Consider the following 17,862-nt stretch of genomic DNA (forward strand, 5'->3'; position numbering starts at 1 on the left):
TATATATATATATATATATATATATATATATATAGTCACAGGATGTGGAGTACAACATAGGAAATACAGTCTGTGGAATTGTAACAGCTATAATGAATATACTTTTTGTTTCTAGAAATTCTATTTAAATATTTTTTCAAATCTACATCATATATTTGGTAGCATCTTGTTTCTTCTTTACATTTTTTACTCCATATTTTATTTCTTTAAAAATGTCAAGTATATTTGTTTTATATTTTGGATCCTTTATCATAAGTTTTTAAGTTTCTCCTTTTGTTGTTTCTGCTTATTTTCACTCATGATACCTTATTTTCCTCATGTGTTATATGAGCTGTAGTTTGGCAAAAATTTATCGGTGGGAATCCCATGCAATCTGAGTTGAGGGAATCCAGAGAAAATTTTCATTTGCTTCTTCCAGATACTCCGAGGAGTTAACAATTTGAAATCACTTTTTATTAAACTCTCAACTTAGCATTTTCTAAAACACATGGATACTGTAATTCTGAACCACTAACCCACCTGAGGGTAGGCTTGTCGTTACACATTCTTATAGGAGGCATTTCCTATATATTATTTTCTTTTTACTAAGAGTCAAGCAGAGAATGATACATGTTCTTATTATTTTCCTTTGCCTGTATATACATTTTTTTCTAGTTTATGCTTTACTGAGAATGTAGTCCTTCAAGGGTCTCAGGTTTATTTGAGAATTTCAGTCCCTACTCCCTACCTTGTGCACACCTAAGGTTTGTCTCCTGTATCTATGAGGTTTTAAAAACTCAATCCTCGGGATGTGGAGTATAGTGTGGGAGTTGAGTCAATGGAATTGTAATAGATATGTATGATATCGGGGGAGGTGGGAGTGAGGCGGCAAATTGGGGGAGAGGGGTTGTCACTTTGAGGGGTAAAAATATAACTATTGCACTGTGTTGTACACCTGAAACTAATTTAAAAAGAACACAAAAAACTCAAGCCTCTTGGATAGTGTGAAAGGCAAATACCCCCAGGGCAGTTGTGGCTTCTACATTCACTTATCACTCTTTTTTCCAAGTTCTTCTTCATTTTGGATCCCTATAATTAAAATGTTTCCTTTATTTCTTGAAAATTCAGCAGTGCAGGCATTCATTTCATCTTGCTTTTCTAGGAATTTTTGTAGTGGGAAGTTTTATTATTGTTACTAATACCTAGTCAAATATATTGATTGCCTTCCCATTTCATAGATGAGAACACTAAGACCCTAAGAAAAAAGTGAGTTTCCTAAGGTCATGATGCTGGGTCAACAACTAAACTGGCACCACAACCAAGTTTTCCTGATTCCTAGTCTTGAGTTCCTTTGCTCTGGGAAAATGTACCTTATCTCCCTTTCTTACCCAAGTATTTCTCTTATTTTTAGTCCTATGAGGATCTGGTTCAGCGTCTGGAGCCAGTTATAATGGAGCTAGAACGGCAAGAAAATGTACTGGTGATCTGCCACCAGGCTGTCATGCGGTGCCTCCTGGCCTACTTCCTGGATAAGAGCTCAGGTACCACTCTCCTCTTTGTTCCTGGCAAGGGGAGCTGGAAAAAAATCACGTGTTTGAGAACCTGACACCAGCAATTGGTGGTTTATATCTTAGTAGTTAAGACTACAGTATCTAGAACAAACAGCCTGAGTTCAAGTTCTTGTTCTGTCATGTGCTAGTTTTGGGCAAATTGCTTTAACCTCTTTGGCCTCAGTTTCCTCATCTGTAAAATGGGGAGAATAATGAAGTTTAAAGAAATCAACATGTGACACATAACATGGGCTACATATGTGTTAGCTGCTAGTATTAGTATTCCTATCATTCTGAGCTAACATTTTCAAAGCCAACCTTAACAGTTTACCTCAACCTGGAAATGCTGAGCCAGTATTTCTCTGAAGCATGCTGTCACTAGGTGGTAATGGGCCTTTTGTGGCCTCATGATCCTTTTTATAGGTTTCTGTCTTTGCTGTAGAGACGATTTCGTCAGGATAGTGATGTTTTCATTTAAAAATTTTTAAATGATTATTTCTTTAAAAAATATCCACGCATTGTAATTATATTTATATACTGACTACATATACTGAATTGCAAACTAGGGCAGGTGGCCTGGCAAGAGACTTTTGTGTTACGTTAAGGTGTGAGAGTCCATTTCTGACGTGGATGCCGAAATGTTGGCATCTCCAGAATACTGTGAGGGTGTGTGAGGACAGTGCAAAGTCGTATTTGAAGCATGCAATGTCCTGCAGATTTCTATCATTTCTACCTTGTTAGTTTCAAAATCAAGGGCACTTGTAAGACGGAGTAATGCAGAATTGAAACACGGGGAACTTGAGAACTTGACATTGGTCAAGTTATTTCCTCTGCCGGGTCCTCAATCTCCTCTCTGGAAAAAGGGTTGGAATGGGGGGTCCTTCTGTTGCTAGATTTCGGACACCGTCCGCATCTGTAGTGTTCGGTGCTGTCTTTGAGACTGTGAGGCGGGCACTGTAACCCAACTGTGCAGGTGAGGAAACGGAGGCTCTGAGAGGTGAACTGAGTGGCCCAAGGTCACGGGGCTCAGCAGGGCAGGGAGGGACATCGGTCCCAGATGCATTCCAGATGCCCTCCCCTCTCAGACACACATGGAGAGTGTGGGTGGCACGTGCACATCCTGTTTGCATGCTGCTCTACCTACTTTCTACCTGCTTTCATGCACAGGCCACACCAGCTGCTCACGGCTGCCCTGGGAGCTGGGCCAGGCAGGGCTGGGGACACGCTCTTGCCCCCATTACTCAGGTGAGGAAACTGAGGTCCAGAGAGATGATGTGACTCAGAACGCAGATCTCACAGCTGGGGCGCCCTCGGAGTACATCTAGTCCAATCTTGTGCCTGAGAAATGGGAACTCTGAAGGCCGGGGAGAGAAAAGGTGGGGCCACGGCCACTTGTGGAGGCACGGTCACTTGTGGAGGCGGTGGCAGAGCTGGGTCAGAGACCTCAGGCAGGTCGCTTCCCTTCTCTGAGACTGATCTGTCACATGTGCCATGAGGAAGTTAACCCCTGCAGAGTATCAGCGAGGTTGGAAGGAGATAGTGTACCAAAGTGCCGGGCCCAGGGCCTGGCGGTGATGGTGACAAAGATACAAGGAGGAGTGGGATGGACGCCCAGGAAATCGCCAAACCGGATGTCTCAGGGGGCTGGGAGCACGCTGGCAGGCCCCTTAAAGCTCATGATGAACCTCAGGTGTGGGAAGCTGTGAGGGGTGGGGTTCTGGGAGCGGTAAGGGCAGCCAAGGTGGGTGTCATCAGAGAGCGGTGAGAGGTGGGGGTGTCACCCCCATTACCCTGTGAGCCCCTCGGAGGCAGCGGCAGCAGACTGCAGTGGGCAGAGCACATTTTTGAACTCAGAGGGTTCTGGGTTCAAGGCCCAGTGCTGCCACTTCCTAGCTGTGTGCCTTAGGGCGACTGTCTTCCCTCTCAGAGCCTCAATTTCCTCAGGCATTGAATGGGCGTGATCATCCCCTCCCCTCCGGGCTGTCAGGTAAATAAAACCTAAGCCCATACACGAAATGGTCAGTGACTATTCGGAAAACTTAATGCATAGAAGTCAATAACTGGAAACAAGTGAATCGAGGAATGCTTGTCCATCAACAAGGGTGAGAGGAGTCAGAGGACACAGACCTGGGTGGGGAGAAAGCTGTGGGAGCTGCCCAGGTGCATGCTGAGGACCCTGGCACTCAGTAGGGTCTCAGAAAGCACTTGCTGAGGTGTAGTGTGGGCCTTTGTGGTGGGGGAGGCTGGGGCAGGAGGAAGGCCTGCCTTGGTGTCGTGGTTGCACTGTGAGTGAGGAGGTAGGCCACCTCCAAGGTGGCCAGCCTGACCCTCATGGGGGACCCACAGTCTGCCTGCATTCCCCAGGGCCCTCCTGCCTCCTCTCTGCTCTCTTCCACTCTGACCACCCTGTTCTCAGCACTGCCCCCTGCAGGGTGCGGGGGAGTGGGCCCCTGGGGAGGCCCACCCTGGGGAAGGGGTGTGGACAGGGGAGAGTGCTGTAAACCTGCATGCTGGGGGATTTGTTGACCTCTCCAGAACCCTGTTTCTGACAGCTGCTTTCTCCCCATTTCTAGATGAGCTGCCATATCTCAAGTGCCCTCTGCACACGGTGCTCAAACTCACACCTGTGGCTTATGGTGAGAGCCCCCACCTTCATCTGGGGAAAGGCACACAGAGGCCATGAGCATGCCTCCAGTGTCTACCATTTGCCTAGCAGAGTCCTGGGAGAGGTTCCTTGGGTAGGTCGTTAGATGTCCTGGTGGAAGCAGGACGGGGGGTAGCAAGATGAGAATGCACAAGGACTAAGATGGACTCTAAACTAGGGCCTGGCCCCAACTTTCTCTGTCTCTACCAAAGCACTGTGCATAGAGCACCAAGCTGTAGGAGGAGGAAAGGGTTCCACAAAAGGGACCAGAATAAGTGTACATTGGGGCCAGATTAAAGAAAGGTCTCAAAGACCAGCCTGGGCAGTTTAGACTCTCTCGGGATATTAGTTAGCTGTGAAATGTTTATGACCAGGGAAGAGACAGACTCAAATCTCTTCTGGGGTGTGAACAGGGCAGACGATGTACCGAAGCCCAGAGCAGAGTGCAATCCACAGGGATGGAACTGAGGGAGTTTTCACAGGCACTGGGCTTCCTCTGCCAGCCCCAGGCCCCAGTGATACCTTTCCCCTCCTTCAGGCTCCCCAGAACTCCTTTGTGACCTTCCACACCTGTAAAAATTGTCCTTTAAGTAAACTTTACCTGGGAATGATGGCCCCAGGAATCTTCCAGCACTTCACCGTCTGACACACCTCTGAGGATCTGCAGAGCTCCATCATTGTTATATAGATTAGATTGCTGTCCATAGGAGTTGAGGGACGACCCAGAGATCATCTCTTCTCATTTCCTGCCCATTGACAGTTGAGCAACTGAGGCTCAGAGAATGCTGGGACTATTAGGGGAAGAGCTGGGAGGACATCCCATTGGCTGCCTCTTGGGACTGGTGTCCTCCCCACACATCACAGAGCTGGTCTAAATTCCCCTGAGCACAGGGCAGTCACAACTGCACAAACTGTGGCACTGGGGGGTGTGGGTGGTGATGGGTGGGGGAGGTAATGACATCTTAGGGAAGACCTGTGCTTTCCTTGGGAGTTTATGGATGGACGGACGGGTTGTTCTTTTTGAGGCTGTCAAGTGGAATCCATCTACCTGAATGTGGAGGCCGTAAACACACACCGGGAGAAGCCTGAGGTAGGTGAGGGACTCCATGGCCTAAGCTGGCATGTGGTGAAAGCACCTGTTCCCACAGAAAAGCCACCCGTGTCTCAGAGCTTGGGTGTTTCACACCATCGAGTAGAATAACCAGCACCCAGGAATGCTGGAACCACCGCATTGAAGGCACCGGAGATGCGGGGCTAGAGCAACCCCTGCCAAAAGGCCTCAGGCGGATTCCCCCAGGCTTGTCTGAGAAAAGGGTCAGGATCCAGGCCTGGCTGGAGGGGAGCCTGGCAGTGAGGACAACAGACAGGGGAGGGGCTGGGGCTCCACACTGCTGTCTCCTTCCTATTAAGCCTGGGCTTTCTCTTCTCAGAATGTGGACATCACCCGAGAACCTGAGGAAGCCCTGGACACCGTCCCTGCCCACTACTGAGTCCTTTCCAAGAGGTCAAACTGCCTCTGTCCTCACTGTCTTCTACCTTTAAGAGAAGCTGTCCTTGCTCTTCTCCTACCCTTAGAAAACTTTGGACTTGGCCTCCCTGGGAAAGCCCTGCTTCCAGTGAAGAAGTCCTCAGCAGCTCCAAGGCAGGTCTTGATTTCTAGCTATAACCATGGAGCTGTCTAGCTCTGGATGAAACTATTTTTCTTAATTTTTATTCACGTATCAATAAAAACTTCTTTTAGTGCCTATAAGAGGGGAGACTAGGCCACTGTGAGGCTTCTCCCACAGGATCAAGATCCTGACCCTGTGAAGTGGCTCTGTTGCTGTGGGGTGTGGAATGGGTGAGCGTTTCCTGGAAGGAAGGGTTTTGAGGTAGCACCTCTAAAAGTGAGGGAGGAGCTAGGTCTCTGTGACTGCCTATGGGCCTTGTTCTTTGGCGGGCAGTGTGGCTGGGGGCATGACACCATCATCCCTATACTCAGAGAAGCTGCACTTGGACCACAGTGCTCCTCTCTCCACCATCTCTTGCTGCCATCCTGAGTGATATCACTGTCCATATAAATAATCCAAATAGTACCCTGGTCTCCCAGTCTCGGGGTCCCCTCAATTTCACTGATCACCCACTCCATGGATGTTGACATCATCTAGACTTCTCCCCAGTGTGACTTCTGAAATACAAGCATCCCCACGATTTTACCGCTGACCCCTAGTCCTTACAACTGTAATCCACAGAATCCCTAGCAGCGTGCCTCCCACACAGCATGCATGCATGTATTGGGTTGTCGGAAAAGTCATGATGGATTTTTTCTATGTTCTATGTTTTTCATTGCAAAAACGTGTCATGACTTTTCCAACAGCCCAATAGTATTTCTGGGCAGTTACCCAGTGCTAAAAAGACAGACTCATATGCTCACTGTCTTTGTTCCTTTGTCTGTCTATCACAGCCACCAGCAAGACCCAAACCTTGAATAATCCACATTGCCCATCTTTTGTTGTTGTTGGAATCTACTACAGGGTTGCTGACCACTGCTTGAAGGAAATCTACATTTATCTGCTTCCACAGCCACCCTTAAATCCTGTTCAAAGTCAGGGGCATCCTCTTTTTTCCGGCACTCTATCCCATCCCACTTTGTCAGGGATGAGCTACTTCAGTCAATTCCTGACTATTTTATCTATGTCCTGTCCTTCTCTATTGGCTTTTGCCCCCAGCATATGCAACATGCTCAGGTCTCTCTCCTATGCCAGTAAAACCCTCCCTTGTTCCTGTGTCCACCTGTACTTACCTCCTTATCCCTCCACTCTTACACAAACATCTCAAAATGAATCTATACATGCTGTCCAGAACTCTCTTTTTGCCTTTTGTTCCAGGCATTCCCCTTCCTTCTCTTTGTTCAAGCTATTATCCACTTGCCTGCCATGCTTCTCCAGGTCTCTATCCCACTGAAGTCACACTTGCCTTTTAGCCTAAAGCTCGAGCTCACTTTCCCCAAAGAGCTACGCTGATCTCTAGCTCTTCTATGAACCCAAAATATCACTCATGACAACCTGTACACAATAAAAGAAAAAACTCCAATTAATTTTGCAAATTTAATGTAACTTTGATACTAAAATATGACAGCACACAAAAAAAGCAAACAACAAAGCAGGATTAGCAACCAGATTTTTCATAGCATGCCACCTTCAGCTGATTGGAAGTATCTGCTTAGACTGATGTGTGGACACAGATTCCAAGGAGGGATCTTGGCTCCATGGGAAGGACTGCTGCAACTCTAGTGGTATCTGTAAACATGGGAAATAAACCTGAAAACAAATTCCAAACAGAAACGTATTTTAGCACCAAATATACTGTTTTCTCATACTTCTTTCCTTGTCCTCATCTCCCCACCGTGCCATCCCACTTCGGGGTTTCTTATAACATCTCCCAGCTCTTCTATCCAACCCATGGGCCTTGGCTGTGGAAATGCTGTAATTACCTGAAACCTCACTAGCCATAGGAGAAGCTACAGGCACCAAGGCTGGTGGCTCCACCACCAAAGCCAGCACTGTTGCTTGGTCCACCGTCAAAGCCAGCACCACTGTTCGGTCCACCGCTGAAGCCAGCACTGGTGCACAGTCCACCGCCGAAGCCAACAATAGAACTGGGTCCACCATTGAAGCCAGCGCTGGTGCTGGGTTCACCAGTAAAGCCAATGCTGATGTTGGAACCACTGCCAAAGCCAATGATGGTACTCAGTCCTCCGTCGAAGCTGGTATTAGGCCCACCACCAAAGCCATCACTGATGCTGAAGCTACCACTAAAGCCAGCACTGGTGGCAAGTGTGCTGCCAAAACCAGCATTGGTGCCCAGTCCACCACCAAAGCCATCACTGGAGATCAGTCCACCACCAAAGCCAGCACTGGTGCTCAGTCCACCACCAAAGTCAGCACTGGTGCTCAGTCCACCACCAAATCCAGTGCTGGTACTTAACCCATTGCCAAAGCTAAAACCCACACTGGTGCTGGGTACATCACCAAAACTGGCACTGGTAGTTCCACTAAAGCAGGTGCTGGTGCTAGGAGGGCCACCAAAGCATAAGTTGGTGCTAGACACACTGCCAAAGCAGAGGCTGGTGCTGGGAGCACTGCCAAAGTCAGTAGATGTGCTAAGTGCCCCGCTGAAGTCAGCACTGGTGCTGAACACACCACCAAAGCCAGAGTTGGAGGTAGGTGCATCACTGAAGCCAGTACTCGTGCTCACAGCACTGCTAAAAGCAGCACGGGTGTTGAGTGCACCACCAAAGCTGGCAATAGTGCCAGGAGAGCCACCAAAGCAGATGCTGGTGCTGAGTATGCTATCAAAACCAGTACTGGTACTAGGAGAGCCACCGAAGCAGATACTAGTATTGAGTGTACCACCAAAGCTGGCACTGGAGTTGGGAGAGCCACCAAAGCAGACATTAGTGCTGAGTGTGCCACCAAAGCCAGTGCTGGTGCTCAGTGCACCACTAAGTGCCGCACTGCTGCTGTGTGCACTGCCAAAGCTGGTACTGGTAACGAGCGCACTACTGAAGCCAGCAGTGATGTTGAGTGTGCCTCCAAAGCCAGAGCTGGCTCCACTACTTAAACTGGTACTGGTGATGAGTGGACCACTTGGACTAGAGCTGACTCCACCACTGATGCTTGCACTGGTACAAGGGGTGCCACCGAAGCTAACGCTGGCTTCACTGCTGAAACTGGTACTGGTGATGAGTGGACCACTGGGACTAGAGCTGACCCCACCACTGAAGCTGGCACTGGTACAAGGGGTGCCACCAAAGCTAATGCTGGCTTCACTGCTGAAACTAGAGCTGGTGCTTTGTGTGCCACCAAAGCTAAGGCCGGCTCTGCTGTTGAAGCTGGCACTGGTGCTGAGTGTGCCATCGAAACTATTGCCAGCTCTGCCACCAAAGCCACCATTGGTTGCACTACTGATGCTAATACTAGCAGTATCGTGGAAACTAGCTCCCACACTAGTTCCTCTGCTGAAGTCGATGTTGGTGCTGGCATCTGCATTTTCTTGGGCTTGGGCCTCAATTTCAAGTGAAATTCTGTTCCAGGCCTGACCATCATCGCCTAACTCTTCCCTTGTTAGGCAGTTGATATCCATGTCATCCCAATTCCAAGGCCCAGCCACAGCTTCCTCTCCAATTCCCATTTGGGCTCTTGCCTCAGCCCTGGCCTCGGCCTCAGCCTCAGCTACAGCTGCAGCCTGTACTTCCATCTCCACTGCCTCCCGGTACTGAGCGGCCCAGTCCTTGGGGTCTTTCTTCTGTACCTGAAATGGGAATAATAATCATTATAAGTAAAATAACATTTATAATTATATATTAAGTACCTACTATGGGCTTTATATAAAACTAATAGCAGTATTTTTTTTAAGTTCTTAGTTACTGGAGCTTTAGCATGGGTCAGTCTTGAGATCCAATTTCAGCTCTGATAACTTAGGTGCTGTGACCTTGGATAAGTTACTTAACCTCGCTGAGCGTAAGTGTCTTCATCTGTAATATGGGAAATGATAAGAGAGTAAAAATGTTATGGATTGAATGTTTGTGTCTCCCCTCACCCCCCGCCCAAATTTCACATGGTGAAGCACCAGGCCCCAATGTGATTGTATTTGGAGATAGGGCCTTTATGGAGGTAATGCTAAATCAAGTCATAACAGTGGGGCCCTGATCCAATGGAATTGGTGTCCTTATAAGAAGAGGCTCTCTCCCACCATGTGAGGGCACAGCAAGAAGGCATCTGTCTGCAATCCAGGAAGAGAGGCTTCAATAGGAACTGACTCTGCTGAACCTTAATGTGGGACTTCCAGCCTCTAGGACCATGAGAAAATAAATTTGTCACTTCAGCCACCCATTCTATGGTATTTTGTTATGGCAGCCTAAGCAGACTAATGCAAAGTATGAATGAAACAATGTAAACTATGTTGAGCAGCACTCTGCCACATAAATGAAATTCCATGTTTATATATGAACTGCAGGCTGCCTTGTATCTGCCCATCTCTCCACATAGCCTGCCCCAATCAGGGGCAACCCATACCCTTAATATTGCCAAGTCAGGGCCGGATTCCTGTTACCTTGCATGCAAACTTGAGGACTTTCATCTTGCTAGTTTCATGGTAGGAGCGCAAGCCCCAGAAGAACTCATATTCAGGTGGTCTGCTGTTGGGGACTCTCTTGTACTCCAGGTACCTTGGAGAAAGGAAATGAAACTGTCTTCTAACCAAGCAAATCTGTTGACTAACCACTGGACACCAGGTGGCAACTTCCATTAAACAAATATAAACTCAGCTCCTGGGAGAAGGATTTCCAAGACCTTCCTTCCCCAGACTCACTCCCAAACACAGTTCATGGTCTTGGCCTCCAGTATTGAGCCATTTCCCTTTGGCTCTGTGCAGAGTAGTCACTTGGTGCTGCTGCGGAAGCATGTATAGAGCATGATGTCACAGGAAAGCTAAAGTATCCTGCCATCTGTGAGGAGTAAACCCACATTGTTGTTGGGTGTGTTGTAAACAGAGGAGCCATTCTTCGGGTCCCCTGCTCTGAGCACACCCCATACAATGGCCGTGTGTTTGATCTGGCCCAGCCTTGGAATGGTCCACTCATGGGAACTGTGGATAGGACTCAGTTTTAGGGCACAGGATGCCCATACCTTTAAAGCTAGTGTAAGAAAAGGACTACACAAGTACTTTTTGAACCAGACCAGCACACCCACACTTCAGGGCCTGACAAAGCGCTAAAACACCACTTACTTCTGCTTCACAAATTCGTCTGTGATGAGTTTCCTCACTTCCCCAAAGAGCGAGTGCCTCACCCTGACAATGAGAAAAATAACCCATGAACAGAGGTCAGAACTTCCCAAATGAGAGCAGAGGCATTTCCCAAAGTGGAAGAGAACTCTCCAGCACATGAGGCCATCTCAATGAAGCCAGGAAAGTAGTTAACACATACATGGTCACTAGAAGCAGGCCACATGGTTCTTTGTCAGGGATGCCCTGAAGGTCTATCTTATATCTCATCTTAAAGCAGGTAGAGGACATAGGGGACACAGATTGCAGAGAATTCAGGACCATTTCCCCATCCACCCAGGTCAGAGCCCTGGGCGCTCTACCCAGTCGGGCACCCCCACCCACTCCACCAGACCACCAGGCTGATACAATCCCGGGACCATCCTCTCTTCCCAAAGGACAACATGGACAGCAAGTGCTGAGAGAGAACAATCATACCCAGGGTGCAACCCCAACTTGCGCAGCACCTCCCAGATGACAGCTGCAAGGGGAGGCAAGAGGAGACAGGGACAGAAAATGAACACGTGGAATTCCAACGGGGGCCACCCATTCAGCTGCATGCCAAGCCACTCACCCTCATTGGCCTTGTTGCCATTCATAAAAATCACGCTCAGAATCACCATGAGAAGACCTAGTTTGGGTGTGTCCTTGGTCCTAGGAGAATAATAGGACAGAGAGAATGTTTATGTCCAGCAGCCATCTGCAAAAAACACACCAGCCAGCTCACTAGGCTAGCCTCTCCCAGATTCCTCAGATATCAGAGACTTCTGCCCAGTCTATGCTTCAAGCTCTATGTGACCCTGGGCAAGGCACTTATAGATTCTTGAGCCTCCATCTCCTAGACAGTAAAATGGGAAAATCACATCCTCCCCTCCCCAGGTTGCTGAGAGGACTGAAGAAATCCTGTCAACCTGGTAGGACCCAAGCACTCAGTCAATGTGAGTCCCTTCTTTCTCTCCCAGAGCCCTCAGCCCTAACAGAATTCTAGGCACAGCCCCAGGGACGCTCCTGCCCTTCAAGTATCATGATCCAGCCACACCAGGAAGCCCTTCCTTGAGAACCATTCTACCAAGGCCAGTAGGAAGAGACAAGCAATGACAGGTCTGCTTTCCTGGGAAGCTTCCAGAGAAACAGACAACCGGACAGTAGGAATGCCCTGCCCCAGGCTTCCGCACCCTTCAGTCAATCATAATCAGGCACCACTATTGTGTGCAGGGTTCCAACTACATGCGGGAGCTGGAACGGGGGCTTTTCAGGCCATCTTTCCTGACTCTCCAAGGAGGTGTGGGGACAAAAGCAGAAGCCTCCCTCCCACCCCAGCCCTTTACCAGCTTACGTTCCCAGTATGCCTGCAGAGGATTCCTGAGTGCTGATGAGAATATACAAGCTACTTTGCTTATCAATTTCCTTCAGATTGACTCGAAACATCTGCCAAGTAAAAGAATAACCTGTCAGATCACAAAATTCAGCCTAGGCATCAATGAACTTCCTAAGCGTCCCACAGCTCCCCGTGTACCTAGGGTGTGTGTGTGTGTGAAATCAGTGAGATAATGCAAATAAAGCACTTAGCTAAGTGGCCAGCACACAGCAAACAGGCAACAAATGTGCTATTATCAACATCATCTTTGTGATTAGTGGGAATCTACAGAGACAGAATGAGGAATGGAAGGGAGAGGTGAGCATCTGAAATACATTACAGGACATATCCTGCAGTGAACAGAAGCCAGGGCTAAGCTGGGTGGCTTGAGTTCTAGCTGTGCTTTTACCACTGACTTGCTGTGTGACCCTGGGCTAGTCTATGCCTTTCCCTACACCACTGTCTGCCCATCAATACAGTGATGGGTCTGGGTTAGCAAGTCTCTGTAGTCCCCCCAGAAAGGACATGTATGCCTTTGTTCGATTCAAGGCTTCTCCGTTGTGCCCATCCCCCAAGGCTGCCCCTTCACCTTCTCCAAAGCGTAGCTTGCTCGTTCAATAATCTCTGGGAAATATTCACCATATTCTTGGATGACGTCCTTCAGCATGTCTGCAGGAAGGGAGAGGTTGGAGCAACTGAGCTGAGCAGGGGCCACAGAGCTGCATTCCTTTTGCCAGCCCTGTGGGGTCAGTGCAGTTTAAGTCCTAAACTGTGTTAAATTGAGATGCCAGCCATGGCAGGTGTGAGGAGGGTAGGGGAGGACATATGAGAGGATGAGGAGGCCATAAAGGTAAATGGTTAGCCCCATGGCAGGGGGGAGAGGGGAGTAAAGAGGAAAGCTCAGGGAGGAGGATTGGTATGACTCTACCTGAGCGCTTGATGGGAATCTTTGTCTGGTCCTTAACCAACAGGTATTTCACCAACTTATTTGCCTGGGAGAAGAGGAATACATGGGGAAATCTCAATATGTTTTCAGAAAACTTGGAAGGATGACAGAGAAGAGGGCAGGTGAAGAAGAGACTGGGCAACAGGATTCTTACCCTTTCTTGCAAAATGGCCACATCTCGGGGTGGCGGAGGCCTCCGGCCCCATCGGATCCACCTGTAATTACCGCCACCTTTCTCATCCCCATTCAGATGCTTGGACTGTATCACCAGAAAGAAGTAAGGTCCAGGGTCACCAGGTGAAAGAGATGGCTCTGTCTCCTTATACTGCCTCCTCCTGAAAGTCCCCTAAATCCTTCCTGTAGTGGGTCCTGTCGTAACTATTGGCCACCTTGAATCCTAGACTTGTCTTTCATCTGTCTTCAGGAAGGCATTTCATTTCCCTGCCAGGACAGGAGCAACCCAAGGGCCGAGCCTGGGATTCCACTTCCTTTAGTCACCACTTATTCTGCTATCTGTACCCCTTGGACAAGTCATTTCACCTCTCTGGGACTCAGTTTTCTTATCTGTAAAACTGGGACCTATGATCCCTAGCTTGTAAGAGTTACTTTCAAAACATAAGAACATAACCTGTGTGACTGTACCCAACACAAAGCCTGGCACATGGTAACTACTATGTAAATAAAAGTTGAATTATATACAGGATGTAGTTAAGTGTATGAATGTCTTATTTCCCCACCAATCTGAACTGCCAGGGACTAGGAACTCTAGCACATTCTTCTCAGCACCTCTCACAGCCTATGTGAGCACAGGAACTGGGTCAGAGTAAAGAGGCTCAGTAGAATTTTATAGAACAAATGAACAAACTAGGAGGATAAGAATGGAAACAAAGGGCAAAGTTAAGGATGGTGTGTCAGAGATCTCACCTTTCGGTTCCTCTTGCCCCGGGTCCTGGTTGTGGGCTCCAGACTCAGCTGAGCCAGGTAGTCATCTGCCAGGGCCTGGACAGCAGCAGCAACCTGAGTCTCAAAGGCACTTATGTTGGTCTGAGAGCTGGCCATCTTGGCCTGGGCTCCTTGGTCAACAATTTGAATCTGGCTGTCAGCCGTCCTGGACTTAGTAGCAGTCTTCTGGGCCCTGGACCCTCTCTTAACCTGAAAGGTGGCTGTTAGGGCTTGGTTTGCAACCATTTGAGTAACAAGTAGGGCCTCAGAGATCTCATAGGCATAATTTATAGCCTTATTGGTAGCCTTCTTGCCTTTGGATTTTGGGGGCTGGAGAGCTTCTGCTGAGGCCTCAATCTGCCTGATAGCTCTCTCAGTGGCATTTGCGGCCTCTGGGAGCTCTGGGTCAGTATTTGTGCCTTTAACAGTTGCCTTCTTGTCTTTGTAGGCTTTTTTAGTTCGAATGGAGGCTACTGTGGCCTTGGTATTGGTTGTCTCATTGGTAATTTGGCCTTGGGTGGTAGCTGGGTAGGTAGTAGTTGAAGCCTGTGAAATCTCAGTGGCACTAGCTAGGGCCTTATTGGCAGCCTTCTTAGCCTTGGGAGCTTTCTTAGGCTTGGTGGAGACTATGAAGGCCTGGAAATTGGCTGACTCACTGGCAAGTGTAGTCTGTGGGGTGACTGGTAGGTTTAGGAACTGCAAAGGTGACTTGATCTGTGTAGTGACATTCTCACTGCCAGTTGGAGATTGGGTGCCTTGGGCTGCCTTAACAATGACTCTCTTTGTCTTGTTGGCTTTCTTCGGCTGAGTGGTAACTGAAGAAGCCTGTGTACTGGCTGCCTCAGTGGTAGCTGAGGCCTGGTTGATCTGGGGGATGATTGGCAGTTTTAAAGCCTGCAAAAGTATTTGAGGCTTGTTAGTGGTAATCACATTGGCAGGTGGACCTGGAGGGGCAGCAGATATGGTATTAGTAATAGCCTTAATAGGGGCCTTCTTGGTTTTGCTTTTCTTAGGCCGGTTGGCAACTGGCGGGTCCGTGGCCAGGGGTTCCTTTGTTGCCGCCAAGAGAGTGTGCATCAGCAAGACACTGTCCTCTTCAGTGGTCTCAACCTGTACATCTGGAGGGAAGTGAAGCCCCAAGCTCCCAAGGGGAGGCAGAGGGCCCTGCACACTTAGAATTATGACCTGCTTATCCATCCTACAGCCCACCATTCCCATGAAGTTCTCCCTCTGAGCAGTGAGAAGGGGAGGGGGAGGGAAGAGGAAGGGGGCAAAAGAAAGAGACAGGCAGGGTTTTTTTCTCCTCCTCCTCCACCATGCAGGGGAGGACTAAGACAGGCTAGGCCGGAAATTACGTAACTAAAGAGTGGTCGGGGGCTCAAGAGCAGGAAGTGAGTTTAGGATGGGGCAGATGGGCTGGTGAGAATGCAGAGAGGCCTCACCTGGAACGGGGGCATCCTATAACCGTAGTCATTTCTCCTATCCATTTTTCTGGAAGGCCAGGTAACAGTTGAGCCTGATGGGAAGGGGTTTGAGTTAGGGCAGAATAGGAAGGAGGTAGAGATTCACCAGACCTCCTGCCTATCTTGAAGGAGTAGGGAAGCTCATCTAACCTCGGGCCCCAAACCCTCAACTACTGGATTCTCAGATCTACAAACCCAAACCGTCTGGTTTCCAAAGCCTAGATCCTTTTGCCTACAAGAAACCATAAGTCATTTCTACCACCCCGCCCCTTCACCCTACACACACACACCAACACACACACACACCAACACACACACACTACCGCAACTTGATAGTGCGCGTGCGCACCAATCAGATGGGGGGGGCACCCCAATCTAAGGCTCTCGGCGCACAAGCAGCTTTGGTGGATAAGACAGTCTGACCACCTCAATCTGACATATGCTCCCTGCTCTCAGAGCAAAAGAGCATCTCGGCCCACCACTGACCCACTCTTTCTAAACAGCACCACATCTCAGTCCAACCCCTCTCCCAACACCGGTCTCCTCCCTCCGCTCTGCAGTACCTCTTTGCACCGCCCCTTCCCCAACACCACCCACCTCTCCTCAGCTGTACAGCCAATCACCGCCCCTTCCAGATAAGCCCCCTTCCTCCACTCTGCAGTATTTCTCCGCACCTCCCCTTCCTTTAATATGCCCCCTCCCGTGGCTCTGCAGTAAGCCCCAGCACCGCCCCTACCCCAACACCGCTCCCCCACATCCACGTCTGCAAGTGACCCGTCCCGCCCTTTCTGCAATATGGATACCCCAACCACAAATCCAACGGTATTATGCTTTTGTGTATTCCTCGTTCCTGAACTCTACCAGGTTCTGTCCCTTGCTTTTTCAAACCAAAATCAACCGGGTACCACCCCTCTTTCCTCCCGTCTGAGCCAGGTCATGCAGCTGTTCAAATGGGATTCTGACCCATCCTTTCTCCAGGTCCTGATCCTTACTTTCTGTGGCCCAAACCAGATACTGACCCTTTTCTCCAGCCTAACGGGGTCCTGAAATCACCCATCGCCCTCCCAAACTGGGTTCTGCTCATTTCTTTCTGTCTTCTGAATGATTTGCTGATCTCTCCTTTCTGCATTATCAAACGAGTCTGCATCCCTCCTTTCTGTGGCCCAAAGGAGATTCTACCCCCTCCTTTCTTCCGTACGATTCGGGTCCAGGCACCTCTAAACCCAATCACTTCGATGCAGTTAGCTCCTGAATGCCTAGCAGGTTTCCTTCAAACCTTAGGGGCGAATGGAGTCAAGCACGTCGAAGCTGCAGCCCAGAGGCCCCCACAGAGCCTTCACTAAGGGGGGCACCTTCGCTCACCTCGTCCTTTTGACTCCAGAAGGCGTCTGCTCTCTTCAAGCCTCTTCTTAGGTCTGAAACTGTCAGCTAACCCCTCCCCAGCCGGAAGTGGTCCTGCCCCTTTCCGCCTCCAGAGAGGGCTCCTTCCCTGCCTGTCAACCTCCCCCCACATCCACTTCCATCTTCCCATTCTCCTCAGTGTGGTGTCTTTTCTGTTTACTACCCCTTACTCAGCAATCACTCTCTCCTATCCTCCAGCTGATTTCTCTATCCCCCACCTTGTATCCACATTCTCATTTGATTCCTCTATTCCCCCTCAGAGGAACGTGCTGCTCTGAGCTCCCACACCAACGCTCGCCACAGCCCCCTCTATGCCAACACTAATTACATAGTGTGTTGCTGTAGTGTGTGTGTGTGTGTGGGGGAGTCTCTCTCCCCAGGAGCTGCTCTGGGGGGGGGGTACAGGGAACTAGGTCATATTCATTTCTGTCTCTCAAGTGTGACAAGACTAAAACTAAACACTAAAAGATAGGTGTCCCCACATCGAAATCAATTCAGAATAAAAACGGTAAATGTAAGAAAGTCTACCAACGGTTTTTATTTATTCCTTGATGACTATATTGATGCTTTTAAAGAATATCAACATAGTCTGATTTTTGGGGGGGCCATGTTCCTCCTTTACTTCTGCACTAAGCAAGTATTTAGTCTCTCGCTCTGCCTCTCGCTCTCATTCTCTCTCTTTCTCTCTCTCTCTCTCTCTCTCTCTCTCTCTCTCTCTCTCTCTCTCTCTCTCTCTCTCAATGGAGCACTGCTCCCCAGCACAGAATACAGGTTTC

The 17,862-nt window shown here is 49.0% G+C and overlaps 2 protein-coding genes across 14 annotated transcripts in view; one reads left to right on the forward strand and one right to left on the reverse strand.

Annotated features, from left to right (window-relative positions):
- PFKFB1 (6-phosphofructo-2-kinase/fructose-2,6-biphosphatase 1) overlaps positions 1–5,974 on the forward strand; it is a 57,553-nt gene extending 51,579 nt beyond the window's left edge. For 5 of the 7 annotated variants that reach the window (XM_019669255.1, XM_019669258.1, XM_019669257.1 and 2 more), the window contains 4 exons: positions 1,391–1,520; positions 4,103–4,165; positions 5,199–5,263; positions 5,604–5,974. In XM_019669255.1, coding sequence (XP_019524800.1) covers positions 1,391–1,520; positions 4,103–4,165; positions 5,199–5,263; positions 5,604–5,663 — 318 coding nt within the window. In that variant the 3' untranslated portion in view covers positions 5,664–5,974. The other 2 variants (XR_002126947.1, XM_019669256.1) reach the window with 2 other exon arrangements.
- A 1,271-nt stretch (positions 5,975–7,245) lies between these two features.
- TRO (trophinin) lies at positions 7,246–17,362 on the reverse strand. Of its 7 annotated transcripts, none has more exons than XM_019669250.1 (13): positions 17,048–17,362; positions 15,665–15,738; positions 14,205–15,386; positions 13,435–13,539; positions 13,263–13,326; positions 12,924–13,003; positions 12,314–12,405; positions 11,552–11,631; positions 11,416–11,458; positions 10,942–11,004; positions 10,267–10,381; positions 9,358–9,465; positions 7,246–7,451 (listed from the first exon to the last, which is right to left on the reverse strand). In XM_019669250.1, exons 1-13 carry the CDS (start codon positions 17,214–17,216, stop codon positions 7,353–7,355), a joined length of 2,274 nt encoding a protein of 757 aa, XP_019524795.1. In that variant the 5' UTR covers positions 17,217–17,362; the 3' UTR covers positions 7,246–7,352. The 7 variants fall into 7 exon arrangements, with proteins under 7 accessions (XP_019524795.1, XP_019524790.1, XP_019524792.1 ...); XM_019669245.1 differs by having other exon boundaries at positions 7,360–7,472; positions 7,646–9,465; XM_019669247.1 differs by having other exon boundaries at positions 7,360–7,472; positions 7,646–9,465; positions 14,205–15,363; positions 17,048–17,133.
- Positions 17,363–17,862: the final 500 nt, after the last annotated feature.

This window comes from Hipposideros armiger, unplaced genomic scaffold (genome assembly GCF_001890085.2).
Source record: "Hipposideros armiger isolate ML-2016 unplaced genomic scaffold, ASM189008v1 scaffold_551, whole genome shotgun sequence".
Lineage (NCBI taxonomy): Eukaryota > Metazoa > Chordata > Mammalia > Chiroptera > Hipposideridae > Hipposideros > Hipposideros armiger.